The sequence below is a fragment of the Athene noctua genome, chromosome 5 (genome assembly GCF_965140245.1).
Source record: "Athene noctua chromosome 5, bAthNoc1.hap1.1, whole genome shotgun sequence".
NCBI classification, from domain to species: domain Eukaryota; kingdom Metazoa; phylum Chordata; class Aves; order Strigiformes; family Strigidae; genus Athene; species Athene noctua.
In genome coordinates, this window is record NC_134041.1 from 63,045,715 (window position 1) to 63,061,738 (window position 16,024).

The following is a 16,024-nucleotide window of genomic DNA, read 5'->3' on the forward strand; positions in this document are numbered from 1 at the left end:
TGATGCACTGAAATGTAGGAAACACACTGAAGTGCAGGAATTTGGTTACATGGCTGTTTGCAAATTAATGGCTAAATCAATTAAATGAAAGCATGGGATTTCTCTTGAGGAAAGTCTAGTCACAATCGCAAGGAGAAGGGGAGGGGTTGTGGAGTGAGGATGACATAATCACGTTTGCGAATCACCATCACTGTGCATGCTTTAATCCATTAATGGGGTTTTTATCTGTGATCATAAAAAGCAGGTTACATTCAGCCTGGAAGGGAGTGAGGGTTGGAAGAGAGGGGAGGGGAGAGAAAGAGCAAGAGAGAGAGAGAGAGACAGAAAGCAAGAGAGAAAGAGAGCACAATTCAGTCGGTGAATTGCTTGCAAGCTTTGGGCTGATAATTAGGGATCTCAGGAGAGCAGTTTCTCAGAATAACCTGCTCTCCTTCGAATGGACCAAGTGGAGACAGTGGTTCAGTCCTGCTGATATTTTTTAAGCCCTCCTCGCAGTTTGATGGGCATTCCCAGTGCTTTTGTGCACGTCTCGGAAAGCGTTGACGTGGAAAGGAGCAGCGAGGAGGGGGAGGTTGGAGAAAGAAACGGCAGCTCTTCTAAAAATACGGAGGGCATGCAAGAGTGCGAGCAGGCTGGGGAGGAGGGCGAGGTGAGCGCGCCTCGCACCATGTTCCCCGGGTGCCGGCGCGGCACAGTTTCGGAGATGTCCCTCCTGTGACTGGACGCACCATGAGCATCTGGGAGGTGATCCTGGCTTTTGTGGTGGTGGTGCTGATGCTCGTGGCCCTGCTGGCCAACGTGCTGGTGCTGATGTGCTTCCTCTACAGCGCCGACATCCGCAAGCAGGTCCCGGGATTGTTCATCCTCAACCTCACCTTCTGCAACCTGTTGATGACTGTTTCGAATATGCCCCTGACCTTGGCTGGGATCATTTACAAGAGTCAACCAGGAGGAGATCAGATCTGCCACATTGTGGGCTTCCTGGAGACTTTTCTCACTACGAACTCCATGTTGAGCATGGCAGCTTTGAGCATTGACAGGTGGATTGCTGTCGTCTTCCCTCTAAGTTATCACTCCAAAATGAGGTACAGAGATGCTGCTCTCATACTGAGCTACACGTGGTTACACTCGGTGTCGTTCCCGATAGTGGCAGCTTCTCTCTCCTGGGTGGGTTTCCATCACCTCTATGCCTCCTGCACCCTGTACAACAAGAGACCAGAGGATAGGACACAGTTTGTGATTTTCACTGGGGTCTTTCACACCCTCAGCTTCCTCCTCTCCCTTATAGTCCTGTGTTTCACATATCTAAAAGTGCTGAAGGTGGCACGGTTTCACTGTAAGAGGATTGACGTGATCACTATGCAGACCCTGGTGCTGCTTGTGGACATCCATCCCAGGTAAGGTGCCTGTGTGTTCAGCAAGTGAGATACTCACTGCAGAGGAAGCCAGGATGGGGTTCAGTGTTATGTTAAATACAGTCTGATCTGTATCACAACAGGGGATGGGGAGGGGGAGAAAACAAGCATCCTTCTTGACAGTTTCTGTTCTGCATGTTTCTTTTTACTTGTGTTAATTTTTCTGGTTGCAGAAACAACTCTTTCTTGTTATACCTAAGGGCTTGTTTTGGGAGGGAGAGCAAAGAAACAGACAGTTTTGGCTGAGCATGCACTTTCCTTTGAGCTAGCGATCAGATCACTGCCCTTTGTCTCAGAAGATGGATTTAGCGGTCGATAGATTTACATTTTTTGACACTGTCAGCCCAAAATGTTGCTGGATCCCTTAGAGGGAGCAGGCTGAGGCTGCACATGTCCCTTCAGTCGGAGTTCAGAAGGGAAGCTGGGTGCTGTGTGCCACTCCTTCACTCGGCAGTTTCCCTATTTCTGTGCCCTCTATAACTTTATCTTTCCTGAAGGCAGAATTGCAAGGGAATAACATCTGCAAAATGCATTCACTTGAGTGCCTATGTTTAAATCTAAGTGAGACAGACATCCGTAGCAGTGTTAATATGACAAGCAAGGGATGTATAAAGTTCATTTCAAATGAGTCTTTAAGTACAAGAGGAGAAAAGTCTCCTGGGACTGGGGGAATAATGAACTTGAAGGCAAGCACCAAACAGGTATGAATGTGTGCTGGGATGCTCTGCAAAAGAGTCACATCAGGGATTATGCACAAACTATAAATCTTGCCCAAATAGGCTATGTCTGAATCTGTAAGGGATGCAGATTTGGCCAGAGGAGGGAGGGTGGGAGAGACGGCTTTTCCTGGGACAGTAAGGGGATCATAGTGGCAAAGCTGAAGGAGAGAAAGCCTTGCTGAATGGAAGTCCAAGGGTGGTGCTGGGCAGGCAGCAATCCTGGCGAGGAGCTGGGGAAGGTACCTGGTGCCCGGGGGAGGAGGATGTCAGTGTGTGCTGTGAGTACGTGATGGCTCTGCCCACAAGAACCGAGAGGAGGAAACAGAGAGGACCAAAACAGGCACGGCTGGAAGGACGTGGCATCAGGCTGGTGAGAAGCAAGCAGCAGGACAAGCCAGAGTGATCTGCTCAGGAAACAGGGATATGGGAAATGAACCTGCACAGCTGTGGCAGGACAGGGTAGCTGATGGATCAGTGAGTCCTGGCTGAGGGTTGAGAAGCTCTGATGAGCTGGGGTGGATGGGGCTGAGACCCAGCTATGACTGGGATGGGGCAGCAGCGTCAGTGGGTGAGCTCTGCAAAGGGAAAATCAGAGGCACTGGTCACAGTGTGGAAAGAAATCAGCCTGGTTTGCTCAGAGGCTGTCTTAGGGCTTAGTGTGGATGGGGTGGGTGATTAGAAAGGGAAGGGTCTGATGTATTTGCCTGGAAAAAAAGGGGTGAAATGGTCTGGCTAAGTCGGGTGACAGAGCAGCTGTGAGGGATACGTGTGCTGCTCGGGGACAGTCAGAGACAGGGTCTTAAGGTTTAGACCGTGTCAGAGACTGAAGGGAAATGTCTTTCAGAAAAATGCTGGCAGTGCAGGAAGGTATCTGATACGGGGGAAAAAAGTCTGCCTGGAAGAAAGTAAACCTGAGAGCAGTGGAAGAGGGCAGTCCCATGCCAGACATCCCACCTGACCCTCCTTGCTGTCCTTCGCAAGCTGGAGGCAAACCCCAGCTCTCCATTTGCAGCCAGCCAGGAGCAGAGCTGCAGGAATGAACGAACATGTGGCTGTCCTCAAAAAAAGGTCATATTTTGGGGATGCCTAAGGCAAATAAGGATCAGGGCAGGACAGCACACTGTTAGAGGAACAGAAAAATTTGCTCAAAATTCTCCAGTTAAGCTGCTTGATCTGTCTCTTGACCAAGAATGCAGAGCAGAACTTTGGGCAAGTCCTGTTACTGTTCTTGAGAAACACATGTATAAATCTTCCCTTATCCACCAAGTCACACAGAGGAAAAAAACACCTTTCTGCCCTATGTGCTGTCTGGTTGCTAAACTGTGCCTCGACTGGTCTTAGCTCCTGCATACTCTATGACTTGCGGTGGTTACTCCCAGGACAGTGCCATAAACACACTGGGACTAGTTGAAATAGCAATCATTATGCCTAATGCTTAAAGTATGCCTGGACTGCACAGCGAAGTTTAGAAAAAGGGCAAAGATCTCAGTGGTATTTCTCCTCCTCTGCATTTTTTCTGGTCTAGCTGAGGGTGCTCATGCATTTTGTAATCATCTCACTGAGGGGTGTATTCAATGGGGTTGTGGGAATGACACCTCCTTTCTTCAGAGGGGACAGAGCTGTATAGGCACTTTGGTGTGAGTAACCTGTATTACTAACTCTCATTTCTCTCTTGCACCAGGTTATTCTAGTGCCTCACACTAAGAAAGGAGAGTTTTAGCTTCTTTTCTAGATTATGAGAATGGTGGCTGATTTGACCTAAGGTGGTGTTGCCTTAACTGGTGACAGCTACTGCTGCTGAAAGGGTCAGACCTTGGATTGCTTTCCGTGCTGTGAGAGCTGCACGAAGGCTGCAGGTCTCCTGGAGCAGTCAGTGACGTTCATAAAGCTCTGACATAACAAAGGCATCATTTGAATTATGTAAGTGGTATATATACAGGCAATTTCAGTGTTTACTATGGCACCTAAAAATATAGACATGGATGCTGGGAGAAGGCAAGTGAGAGAACAAAGTTTGCAATCCCACCTTAGACTACCCTGACTTTTCTGGCTTTTTGTACAGTCTAGTTTCAACACTGAGAAATGCGTACAGACAATTTTCTGCTTCCTGTGACTCAGAATCCACCCGCAAGGGGGTCTAGCGACAGGCATTATGACAGATGGCTTTATTACCTGTGACTTGGAAAGACACGAGTGATCTTCTGAAGATCATTCAAGATGAGTACAAAGGAAACCTCTAAATACCACACAAAATCGTGTGAGTGTTTAGGGCACATGTCCTTTCAAGTTAGCTTAGGAATTTTACTGGATAATGCTTTTTCTTGACTTTGTGCTTAAGACCAAGGTATCTTTGGTATTATGGGAGATTTGGGCAAGACTTCACTTAAGTGCTTAACCCATGTGTTTCTTCACCAAAATTATCTATATTATCTTTTTGGTGTTTCCAGCTTTACAGATGTTTAGATCCAGTATCTCATAAACTTGATTTAAAATACCAAACCTTCAAAGGGATATATCTCAGATTTTCCAGGGTATCAAAATCTTTAAATGAAAGCTTAGACAATAATCCAGTTCTATTACTAGTGTCACTACTGGAATTTGCGTATATGTTCTTAGGGGATAAAAGTGTGTGCAAAAGCAAAATATTCATCTGTGTACATTGTCTATAGGAAGGAATGAGATAAAACACCTCCCTCTAGGGTAGATAAAATACCTCTAATGTGGTAATTATTAGCTACATCTGGAAAGACTGAAAAAAAGAAATTGGTTGAAGTCTATCAGGACTTCCCAAGCTATGTGTGAGCTCCGGGAGTCCAAGACAGCTTTGTATGTGCCAGTAGGAAAAAGACGTAACTGGGGAAACTGTTAGAAACAAAAAATACGCAACCTTCTACACCCCAACAGCACCCTAATTGAACCTACCCTGGAGATTTCTTTTCCTATATCACTGTGTGCCTGGGATACGATGAATTTAATAACACAGGTCTTAAGCAAAGCTGTCAAATCTCTAAGATCATCTGTCTGCACCTAAAAATACTTCGAGTTCTCCAGCTCTTGCAGAACTGAAAGCACATAGGTTGCCTTGAAAAGGTGGATTTTTTTTTTTTCCTTCTCAGCTGTCATTTCTAGCTGCAAATAACAGACATAGAACATGTAACGCTTTTAGATGTGTTTTAATTCTACTTAGGCATATTCTTTAAGAGCAAGGCAGTGTGTTATTTCAAGGGGAACAAACTTTTCCTTCAGTATTTATTTCATTTTCTACATCATGATAGCTGCTCTTGGGACTGGCAGTGTAAGAACATATATAAAATGAAACAAAAGAAACACATCTTCTTTAAATCAACCAAAATTAGAACATTAGAACTCACTGCCACAGACCTCACCGAAGCACGCTGAGATCCTCAGGACATAACATGCGTTTAGATGATGAACAAACATTTGCAGGTACAGCAAATAACCCAAGTGTAAGGGTATGGCCATAAACCTCGCAGCTATTACCGTATGTGAGTGTGGAGCCTAACGGTGACTCATCAATTACAAATTTATAATAAAAAAGGAGAGGCCAGTGCCAAGCGGTTAAGAAATGCAGCACACGGGCCAGGTTCGCCCGAGACAAGATCACGTTACTGTGAGGTCTGTGCGATGAGCCAGCACGTAGCAGCACTCCTATGTGTGTAGAGAGGGGTTTCAGGACTGCAGTTGGGCTTTGATCTTCCCTTCCCAAAGGGATTTGCTCAGGTATAGATGGGCCTGGTTGTCTGAGAGATACAACCAGTGCTGTCCATCCATCCAACCTACCTACCTGCCTGCAGAAGATAGTAACTCATCCACTCCTCTCTAAATGCACAGCCCGCACAGGAGTTACACAAGCTGGTAGAGAAGGAGGATGGGTTTTCACGTTATCACTCTTTTGGCAAGCAGAGGTGCTGGTTTCAAAGGTTTCCTGCAGTGGAAGTGTGGCCTCAGCCCTGTGCTCCCATCACCTTGCTGGCACACCAAGGCTCTCAGCAGCTCTCTGGTGACACCTCCACTGGGAAACTGAAAGGAGAAGCTCTTGTCCTAAAATGTCACAGGTAGGAAAAAAAACCCCCAGGGTGTCACTAATTTGTATCTGTTCAGTTGGGAACAAGGCTGGCTTGAGGTGAGGAGTCAGAATATCATAGCACTGTGGATTTATTATGCAATTCCTGGCTTTGCAGAGCGTTCAGCACGGCAGCCGTGCACAGCTGCAGAGGCTGCCAGAAGATTTACTGCCACGCGGTTGACAGCTATGGGATACAGTGATTGCTCCAACGTTGGGCTGAATGTTTTTCGTGTTATGATTTTATTGTGTCTTATTGCTTATCTTGATGGGAAGTTTCTCCTATCTAAGGTAGTGGTACTGGAATTGCTGTTTCTAGGGAAGTAGCATCCTGCCTACCCCACTCTGGATATTTTCTAAATCTCTGAATATTATGAGGTGAACTCTGGCCTGCAAATACAGCTTACAGGAATTCAGAAAGGAGCTGCAACTGAATCCAAGGCTGAATTCCACCAATTTGACTGTATATAAATTGATATAATGAGGGTGTGTGCATATAAATATATAATCATGTATTTCTCAGTAATTGTTTTTGGAGGGTAAGATGATCATATAATGCATTAATACTTGGTATTGTCCCATAAAAATACAGTGCACCTGGTATTGGCTTATGTGAATACAGCACTTACTGGAACGATTGATTTCCATCATTCCATAAGTAAAGCCATTAAAATCTGCTACCTGATATTATGATTCATGTTCTTGTTTGTGTTGAATGTCACACAGTGTAAGAGAGCGTTGTCTAGAAGAACAAAAGAGACGGAGGCAGCGAGCAACAAAGAAAATAAGTACCTTTATTGGTACTTTTATACTTTGTTTTGCACCTTATGTAATTACAAGGTAAGTGTGAACCTACATACTGGAAAAGACTACTGAGATGCATTCTTAACTCAGAGAAGTAGGGCATGCTGAACCAGAAAATGATTCAAGTCTCCTGTGAAAATTTTATGCACCGTTTCCACTCCTATGACGGAGATTGCATTTACTGAGCTAACAAAACTGTACAAAATGTCATAGCACTTATCCGATACAATCCTGATGCAGTCTGTGAGCCAAACTCTGTTCAGTCAGCCTAGTTGAGATGTTGGTCAGATGGGAGTGATTTAGGAAGTCAGTACACAGGATTTTGCAGACTTTTTTTTCAGGTCAAATAGTCACGTACTCCTCAGATGGCCTCCCTGGTCCAGGGGGTGAGATCTGCAGGGGAATACACTTGACTGAACAGGTCAGACTGTAAAAATCGGGCGAACAAGATCTATCTGATGTGAGAACATGGCCCACAGACTTAAACAATAGTTTTGTCTGACTAGATAGAGTTTTTTAGTCATAAACATCAAATATCAAAGCCGTTCTGGCTCATAACCAAAACCAAATTCTTGTGATTCATGGTCAGATGTCCTTATCTATCTACTAGCTTATCTTTGGAAATGGCTCCTGTGGGAAACGCAAAATTACTCCTCTGAAACAAAAAGTATTAAAAATTGAGTATATCCAGAAAACTGTTATCTAGTTGTTGAAGGAAATTTACAAATTGCATTCCTTTTTGAAAGACACTGGAGGAACTGAAATGCTGCTGTGAAGAACATAGAAAGGAAAAGAAGTATTTTTAAAGTATCTCCTATTCCAATACTATCAAACAAAAATTATGGGGGCCGACTTCAGTCAAGCTCAAATCCATCATAAAAAAATCACTGAAAAAGCTAGACTCAGTATGGGCATGTAGCCAACCACAAGCTTTTTCAATTCAGTAGAATATCCTGAACTTCTATTTCTAACAAAAAAAAATCACAAAAAGGTCTTGTAGTCTCTTAGTAAAAATGGAAACCTGCATGTCACATTGATTAAGACTTCATGGTAATAATAATAGCTAATTGATTCATGCTGTTTATTTGTAACCATGTTGCAAATGCATTTGTAACGGTGTTACTATATTTACCTTTACTTTCACTCATTAGTCACAAGAAGACACTCCACAACACATACGTTAAAAGGGTATGAAAGGATTTATAATTATGAACATTTAGCTTTAGTTCCCTCACTATAATATATCAGGGTATTTATCTCATTACAAATTATGATATATTTAATTATATGCTGCGTCTCTGAACTTAGTGAAAATCATCACAGTCACAGAGTAGCTCGTGGCTCTGTCCCGAGTGATTCCGAATGCTCTGATCAGAACTGTCAGAAGTATTTTTGTGCTTCTCCCCAGGTATCTCAGCCCAGCATTCAGGCACCACCTCCCCACCTCCTCTTAAGTCTGCGGCATCCTAATTTGTGTCCTGGTAGCCCTAAGGTACAGCAGAGGGATTACAAAAATCCTGGTCCTCCTCCCTTGACTACATACAGGGATCACTTTAATGTTCTCCCGAGTCTTCCATCTGCTGAGGACTGATAGCTGTGCCACAGAGAGTGACTATGACAAGAGTCAAGACGTAGGGTCTCAAATGCAGGAAGAATGCATGAAGGGTTGGCCAGGCATGCTAGGTTGGGAAAATGTTATCATTTTCCTGGCCTTCTCAGTTCTGACATATCTAAGGGGATGGCTGCACAGCAGGCTACGGGGAATTCCCTCCTCAGCCATTTGCATCCCCCTCAAGACCTTGTTGGACACTCTGCTGCACGGATGGGTACTTAAGGACATGTGTTACTGTGCTTCCCTATGCATCACACAGACGGCGGAGGGTGTTGAAGTCAAGGGGGTTAGGAGGCTTTTGAACATATTTATGTAAGCAAGTATTATTTTCTGGACTATGTCCAGTGCTTTTGCATGCACAAGAGAGAGGCAGTCAACCACTTTTCAAGGCAGTGAACAGAAGATAGCTGATGAAGTGTATTGCTCAGCCTCTCATTGGGACAGCCAGCACTAATCAGCAATATGCTTAAATTAAACATGCTTTTAAGTACTTCATGAATTGAGGCCTGAAAGCAGCAAATCACAAGGCTTTACTATAACAACATCTTTCTACTTCCACACCAAAAACAAACAGTTGTCTCTAGCAATTCCATGAACCAGTGAAGAAATTGTGCTTATAATCCCAGCCCCATAAATTCTTCTCTGAGTAAACCAGAGTTTTTCATATTACATTAAGGTAATAATCAGATTAGACACCACTTTTATCAAGAAAACACCTTTCTAATTAGTTCAGTGGCTGACTGTAAGTAGTTTATCAGTAGAATCTTCTTGATTTGTTTCCACTGTACCAGTATGACAGATGTATTACCCTATATTATTTATTTCTAGGCAAACTTGTTTCTTGGTTTGTAAAAATTCTATTAGCACACATCTCTTCTTTTGCTGTATTTATCGTTATGTGATTAAATAACATTGTTCAAAACCTATTTCCTCCAAGGAGCTTTTTCATAAGAAATTAAAATAAGTCATACCAATCTCTAATATTCATTTCCAACTCCAGGCACTTCATACTGGAATACAGAACTTTGATCATGTGAGTTAATAAGTGCTGTCAATGTGTAAGGAAATCGGCTTTAAATTAAAAATCCTGAAGTAATATCAGAAAGAAGTTCTTAGCCCCAAGCACTTAGGTTACAGAGGAGGATGGTAGAATAGGCAGAGGAAGATTAAAATTCTTTTGTATCATCTCTGGGGGACAAGGGGTAAACTGTGTTTTTAAAGTGATTGCTTGCCTTCTGCATGCAGATCCTGCTCAGGTAGACAAGCAAGTGCAGAATTCCTCTGCAAGTTGTGTTCTTGCCTGTCTGTGTGTATAAATGCATGATTTCCCTACTTAATCTGAGGTTGTCATACCTGAAGAAAGTGGCCTTGCTAGTCTTTGTCAAAAGCCTCAGCTGATGTGAGGTAGAAATATATTCCTCCTGGATGGAAAAACCTTTTGGTACAAGCTGGGCAGTGCTGCTTGCTATCATCATATCTCTGTGCTGTCCTGCTATCCTTGTATCTCTGTGCTAACAGGTGGTTCCTGCAGCTCTGGGGAACAGCAACAGCTAAATCTGATGGTTTGTAAGATTTGCTACAAGGAATTGGCAAGATTAACTACAAGAGTCCAAAAGTCTGCTTCCGTACAGAAACTGGCCAGTTGTAATATATGCACCACTTTAGAGGCAAAACTGGCTAAGGGTAGATCAGCTAACAATCACTGCAATGCCATTTTTGTATCAAGAAACAATCATTAAAATAGGGCTTTTTTTTTTTTGCTAGCAAGACAGCATACAAAATCTTTAGTCTATCAAGCAATAAAGCAGAAATAAAGTAAAACCAACATCAAGATAAAACTCATGGCCGGCTTATTCATATCAACACAAAAGAAACAACTAAGGTCCAGTTCTGATACTTGCGTGTGGAGAAAAAAAAAAAAAAAAAAAATTAGACACAAACAGAAATGTTAGGAATGCAAGCTTAAAGAGTTGATTCAGATTCTTGAGGAAAGGACTAAATTTCTTTTTGTAGGAACTTTGTCATCTAACAGCTCCAAAATGCAGTGCCAGCTTTGTTTCACTACTGAACAAGAAAACATTTTAACATGTTTGAGACTCTGGTATATTCAGAATTTTCTCTATAACTCAGTTAAATTCTCAGGTTTAAGCAATGCACGACAGATACGTTGCCATTTTAGTAGGCTCCAGCTGAATGTATACATATCAACTGGAGGGATAAGCTGCACATGTATATGAAGGGATTTCAGTGTGTATTATCTGCACGAAAGATCAAGATCTTAATCTTCAACGCAGTAATCTCATTTGTTTACTGGAAGTGAAATAAAATAATTGGATAGCCATTTGACATGACGCAGTCTACAGAATCAAAAGTTTCTAAAATATTAACAAAGTATCAGAGCAAAACAGCTTATAGCTTTGAAGTGAAAAAGTATTGAAGACGAGACAGTAGAAGAGTGGCTTATGAGAGCAAGATAGGGAATTAGATACCACTGAAATATTAATGCTCCTTCACTGAAAATGTCTCATTTTTGCTGAAACTTTTCATGAAAATTGACGTTATGCATATAATTTCCCTTATAAATGAGAAACAATACCCTCTTTCAAAGGCAATAAAGTATGTGATACGCTTTGAAAGACTGATATTTAATTGTTGGTACATGAAATATAGAATTGCATAGCTTAGGGTTTGTCTGCACTTCTGTGTTTGCTGCTTGATATCTGCAAATGCAATTTGCTATAAAAAATAATACATAAGAACTGCAAAATGTGTAAATATCAAGGACACTTAGGGAACATAATCAAAGAAAATAATTAAAATTCTGTTGATAAAAGTGTAGGCTTTTTAGCCGATCAGTGAATGGAGGTAAAATTAGCAAGTCTAGGCTTGTAACCTTGAAGTGTCTATTTGGTATGCTTTAAATGGAGATTGTCAACATCTCATAGAACTGATTGACAGAGACTCAGACACAAATTTGTCATATTTTGGTCATTTAAGGCATTCCCTGAATTTAATTAAACTTAATCAAATTCATATCTGCAAAACATTTGGTAAAAGTAAATCAACGAGATGAAATTCGACATGATGAAATTCAAAATGCAAAGAAAGCATCAGATATGTGAAGTGAAGAATAGTAATAAGAAGGATGGCTCATGGTAGATTACAAAGTAAATATGACTCAGTAGATGATTAATTTCCAAATAGTCAATTCTCATTTTAGAGCATATTAACGTGGGTGTCATAAGCTACATTTTATTAAACAAGAGAGGATACACCAGATGAGACCCCCCGGCAGCTTGAGGAGATGATAATTATGTCTGAGTTTGGAAGCTACTTTGTAAGAAAGATATCAACCATGAGTTACAAGGAGAGGTTGAAAGAACAACATTTATTTAGTCGAGATGAAAGGAGAGAGAAATGGGACAGATGGCGGTTCTTTAGCATCTCAAAATTGCTTACAGTTATCAGCTGAGCCAAGTGGCATGAGTGGACGGGCAAGAGCAGTTCCCAAGTATTTTCATGTAACGTAGCCTGGTCACCTCAAATGTCTCACACATCTGTGAGCCCAAAGAGCACTTTGGTTAATGTCACCACCCCCAAAAGCATCATTATCGAGGTGCGCCTCACTTCCGATGGAAGTGGTATACAAAATGATCAAATTGCTAGCACAAAGCACACAAAATTATTCCCAATATTAGAATTACCAATACTGTGACAGTGGCTAAAGCCCCAGCCCTGGCTGCAGACCCATGGTGCTCTCTAGGAAGAAAGAATGTTTTTGCCATGGAGTTTGTTGTCTAGGCAAACCAGAATGGAGACTGAAGACAGAAGCTCATAGTCAGTGGTGTAACAAATTAAGGCTCCTTAGTCCCACTTTTGTGCTTAAATGACTGGACCATACCATCTGCCAGTGCTATTTTAAACAACACTATATAGTGGAAGTTTATGGAATGAGAATAAAATGACTGAGGAAAAATATCCTCATCTCTAAACTGCTTGAAGTAACAACACAATTGTAATTTCTGCTGCAGGGATCACACTTCACAATGGTCCTTGGAAATGATGCTTTTTCAGAAGAAACATTAGCAACTGAAGTATTTTCCAGGCAGGTTTAAAAGCACCCACTGTTGTTTCAGCAAAAATCTTATTTGCCATTGCATAGTGGGGCTTTCTAACAGCACATACGGCTGTTCATCCTCTAGAAAAATCAATAGTTTCTCAACAGCTGTAGAGACATATTGAACAGCAGTGCCCTTCAGTGTTGCTCAAAGACATTGGGAAAGAAAACCTTGTGGAGTTATCAATATTTCAGTGTCAAAATGCTCTGTCTCAGTACAAAGTGAACTGTCTGTGCTAGCGTAGGTATGAGGAGTATATAAAGCTCTTCCATGTCTCCCTCCCTCCCCTGAGTTAAAAGTTTTGCCTTGCTAAATTTGTTGCAAATATATAAGTTCAGCCTTTAAACTGACCAGTTTTTAAATTCAAGATATATTATACTATCTCTCAATGATGAATTTTCCTTCCTTGTGCACTTCTCTTACAACCCAGACAAACTGTTTAAAAGCATCAAACTCTCTCTAAGAGCTGGACTGGCTAAGAAAGCTAGATAGCCCTGGTGAGGTGGTTCCTCAGGTATTCTAGAGGGGACCTGGAACCACAAGTTCAGACTAGATGCTGGATTTTTAAATAGTTAATAGTAGGGGAATATGACAAAGCAATGGCACTTTGTGTCCCTATCTCAAACTTCAGTTCTCAAAGTATGGCTTTTCGTCAATATTTAGAAAATTATGTTAGGCTATGCAGGAATAATTTTTTTATAATACCTGTGATTAAATTTGGTGTGCATGATGGATTCAATGGTGACAATAAATGTGAAAATCATCAGGAAAGAGACCTGGGGAGATTATACTCCTTCCATTGACTTTAGAGCTATATTAAGTCTGTGATGAACTTCAGCTGCCATAAACATGATCTTATGACACACGCTACTAGAAAAATGCACAAAACAAAAGCAGTAAATGAAGAAAATATATTAAGTGAAATATTGCTGTCTAACAAGAGATCTTATTAGGTCTGAAATCCCTAGAGTCATCACAGAAATCAAGACACAATGTCTGTATGGATAAGTTTTGGCACAGAGACTAAAAGTCTAAGAGTTGAGGTTACATTATGTGGTAAATGATTTTATGAGTAGATGGTGCATGATATTTTTCATCAACAGCGAACTTTCCATGATGTGCTGACCTGCTTACCACATAGTATTTATGATCCCAAACCTGGTGTTCACTAGACAGTAAAAACAGGGCTAGGCTACAGTACTCGAGAGAGAGGGGTGCCCCTTTACTGATTATCTTGATGACTTGAGCGAGCCAGTTGAGTTGAAAACCCAGCTCTACATCAGAGATTTGGGCTCAGTTTTTAGTCTCCAAAAGGTGTATTCCAATAACAAATAAATAAGCTCTTTTGAAGACTGCCTCATATCCTGATGGAGCTGTTCTGTTTTGCACTAAATTCTTCAATGTTTATTGAGGCCAAAGTTCAAGAGAGCTTTTTAGGAGGCAACACATCCAGGGTCCACTTCCAGCCTCAGTATATGTACAGCTAAATGTACAGAGTCAAGAATGCCTTGAAGTTTGGCGATCAAGACACTCTGATAGGAGCTGAGTAGTCCCATCCTTGGGAAACAAGAAAAAACAAAACAAAACAAAACAAAACACATCTGCAGTCTTAGAAATGTATAAGGGGAGGACTACATTCACATTTTTATGAGTATAGCTTTCTTTTTTTTTTCTTTCAATTGCCCAGGAATAAATTGGGGGGTGGGGTGTGCGTGTGTTTGTGTCATTGGCTCACAGTTGTGCTGTTGCTCCATGTTTTTAAAACGAATATTCACTCTTTCAACCTTCCTCTTTCCACAGACTTGTTGAATTATCCTCTGTGGTCCACATCAATTCCCACTGGGGAATCATTTCCAAGTGCTTAGCTTACAGCAAAGTTGTTTCAGACCCTTTTGTGTACTCTTTGCTACGGCATCAGTACAAGAAGACGTGGAAAGACATCATAAACAAGATCCTCAAAAGAAGCTCCATCAATTCCTCTGCCCTCACGAACGAATCGCACAATCGGAATATATTGCAGCTGAATGAATGAGGAGCCTGGTATGGGACCTACAAGACACATAAAATGATATATGGGAAACAAAAGTAACTGGCCTATCCCTAGTCGCTATCCTCAGCTGTCAAGGTTTCGGGAGGCAGTCATGGACAGGGTGAAGCCCAGCCCGTGTCCCTCCAGTAGCCCATGTAACACCTAAGGGAGGCAGGTAGCTTTGTACCTCCTACCTCTGACTAAAAGAGCGCTATTGATCTGTGGTCCTGCAGGCTTTGCAGATACAAATCTCCCATTGATTTCCATCAGCAGTTACACATACACGTAAGGTAAAAAAACCTAGTCCTCAGCAGAAGGACTCATGAAAGTAATGGGAGACTTTACGTCTCCCAAATCAGAGCACCAAACCGGTGCCATCATAAGATTATTCCAAAAACTGCACAGGGATATTTGTGTTGTATTTTTCACTAGCTGCAGGTAACATTCTCTCTAGTGGAGTTGCAAACATGGCTTTACAAAAACCACCCCAACCTAGTTGCTTGAGTAGGTCCTGTATAGAAAAAATCTTAATAGAAAAATCTTTCCCTAAATACTCATACAGTGCCCAACATAGCTTTCAACCTCTTCTGATACATACTTTTTGAACAATCCTGTAGAATTAAAGGAAGATAAAAATAACTTTTGATATATGCTACAGGCCGGATTCAGTCATGTCTCCTCTAAGATTTTTAAGTCACTTCCACAGAATCCCATTAGTTTTCTCCCCATTAAATTTCAGAAAAATAAAAATGGTAGACAGGATGGAAAGATCAAGATACCTCCTGCCTACCTTCCAGTATATCTGAGCTATAAAGAGATGGATTTTGCCCAAAGCTGCAGAACTGGGCCCTGTGCCTAGGGGAAAAAAGATAAAATCTCTTTTTCTGAGTTTGGTGGGTTTTTTTGTTTGTTTGGTTGTTTGGTTGTTTTTTGGGGGGTGGTTTGTTTTTTTTTTTTTTTCTTACAGATACATTAGTTAAAGGAAAGATGAGCCTAAAGCTGAGTTTGAAAAGATGATTTTCAAACCAGGTGGAGCAAAAATAATAGATGCTCTCTTCACCATGGAAGTGCAGCCACTAATCTGAATTTACATCGGAAAATGCAAGTCTCAGGTTTCAGTATTGATCTTATAGCTTTAGACTGCAGTTATGCATAGCAACGTCATTAACGTTTACCATACATTCAGTTCAGTCTGCAGCTAACATAGGCCTAAACACCAATAAAATATTCAAAACCAGGACAA

General features: G+C 41.6%; 1 protein-coding gene across 2 annotated transcripts; it reads left to right on the top strand.

Annotated features, from left to right (window-relative positions):
• The first annotated feature begins 273 nt into the window (after positions 1–273).
• Positions 274–15,706, top strand: GPR26 (G protein-coupled receptor 26). 2 transcript variants are annotated; one of them, XM_074907922.1, is made up of 3 exons: positions 274–1,397; positions 6,945–7,058; positions 14,553–15,706. In XM_074907922.1, exons 1-3 carry the CDS (start codon positions 730–732, stop codon positions 14,782–14,784), a joined length of 1,014 nt encoding a protein of 337 aa, XP_074764023.1. In that variant the 5' UTR covers positions 274–729; the 3' UTR covers positions 14,785–15,706. The 2 variants fall into 2 exon arrangements, with proteins under 2 accessions (XP_074764023.1, XP_074764024.1); XM_074907923.1 differs by lacking the exon at positions 6,945–7,058.
• Positions 15,707–16,024: the final 318 nt, after the last annotated feature.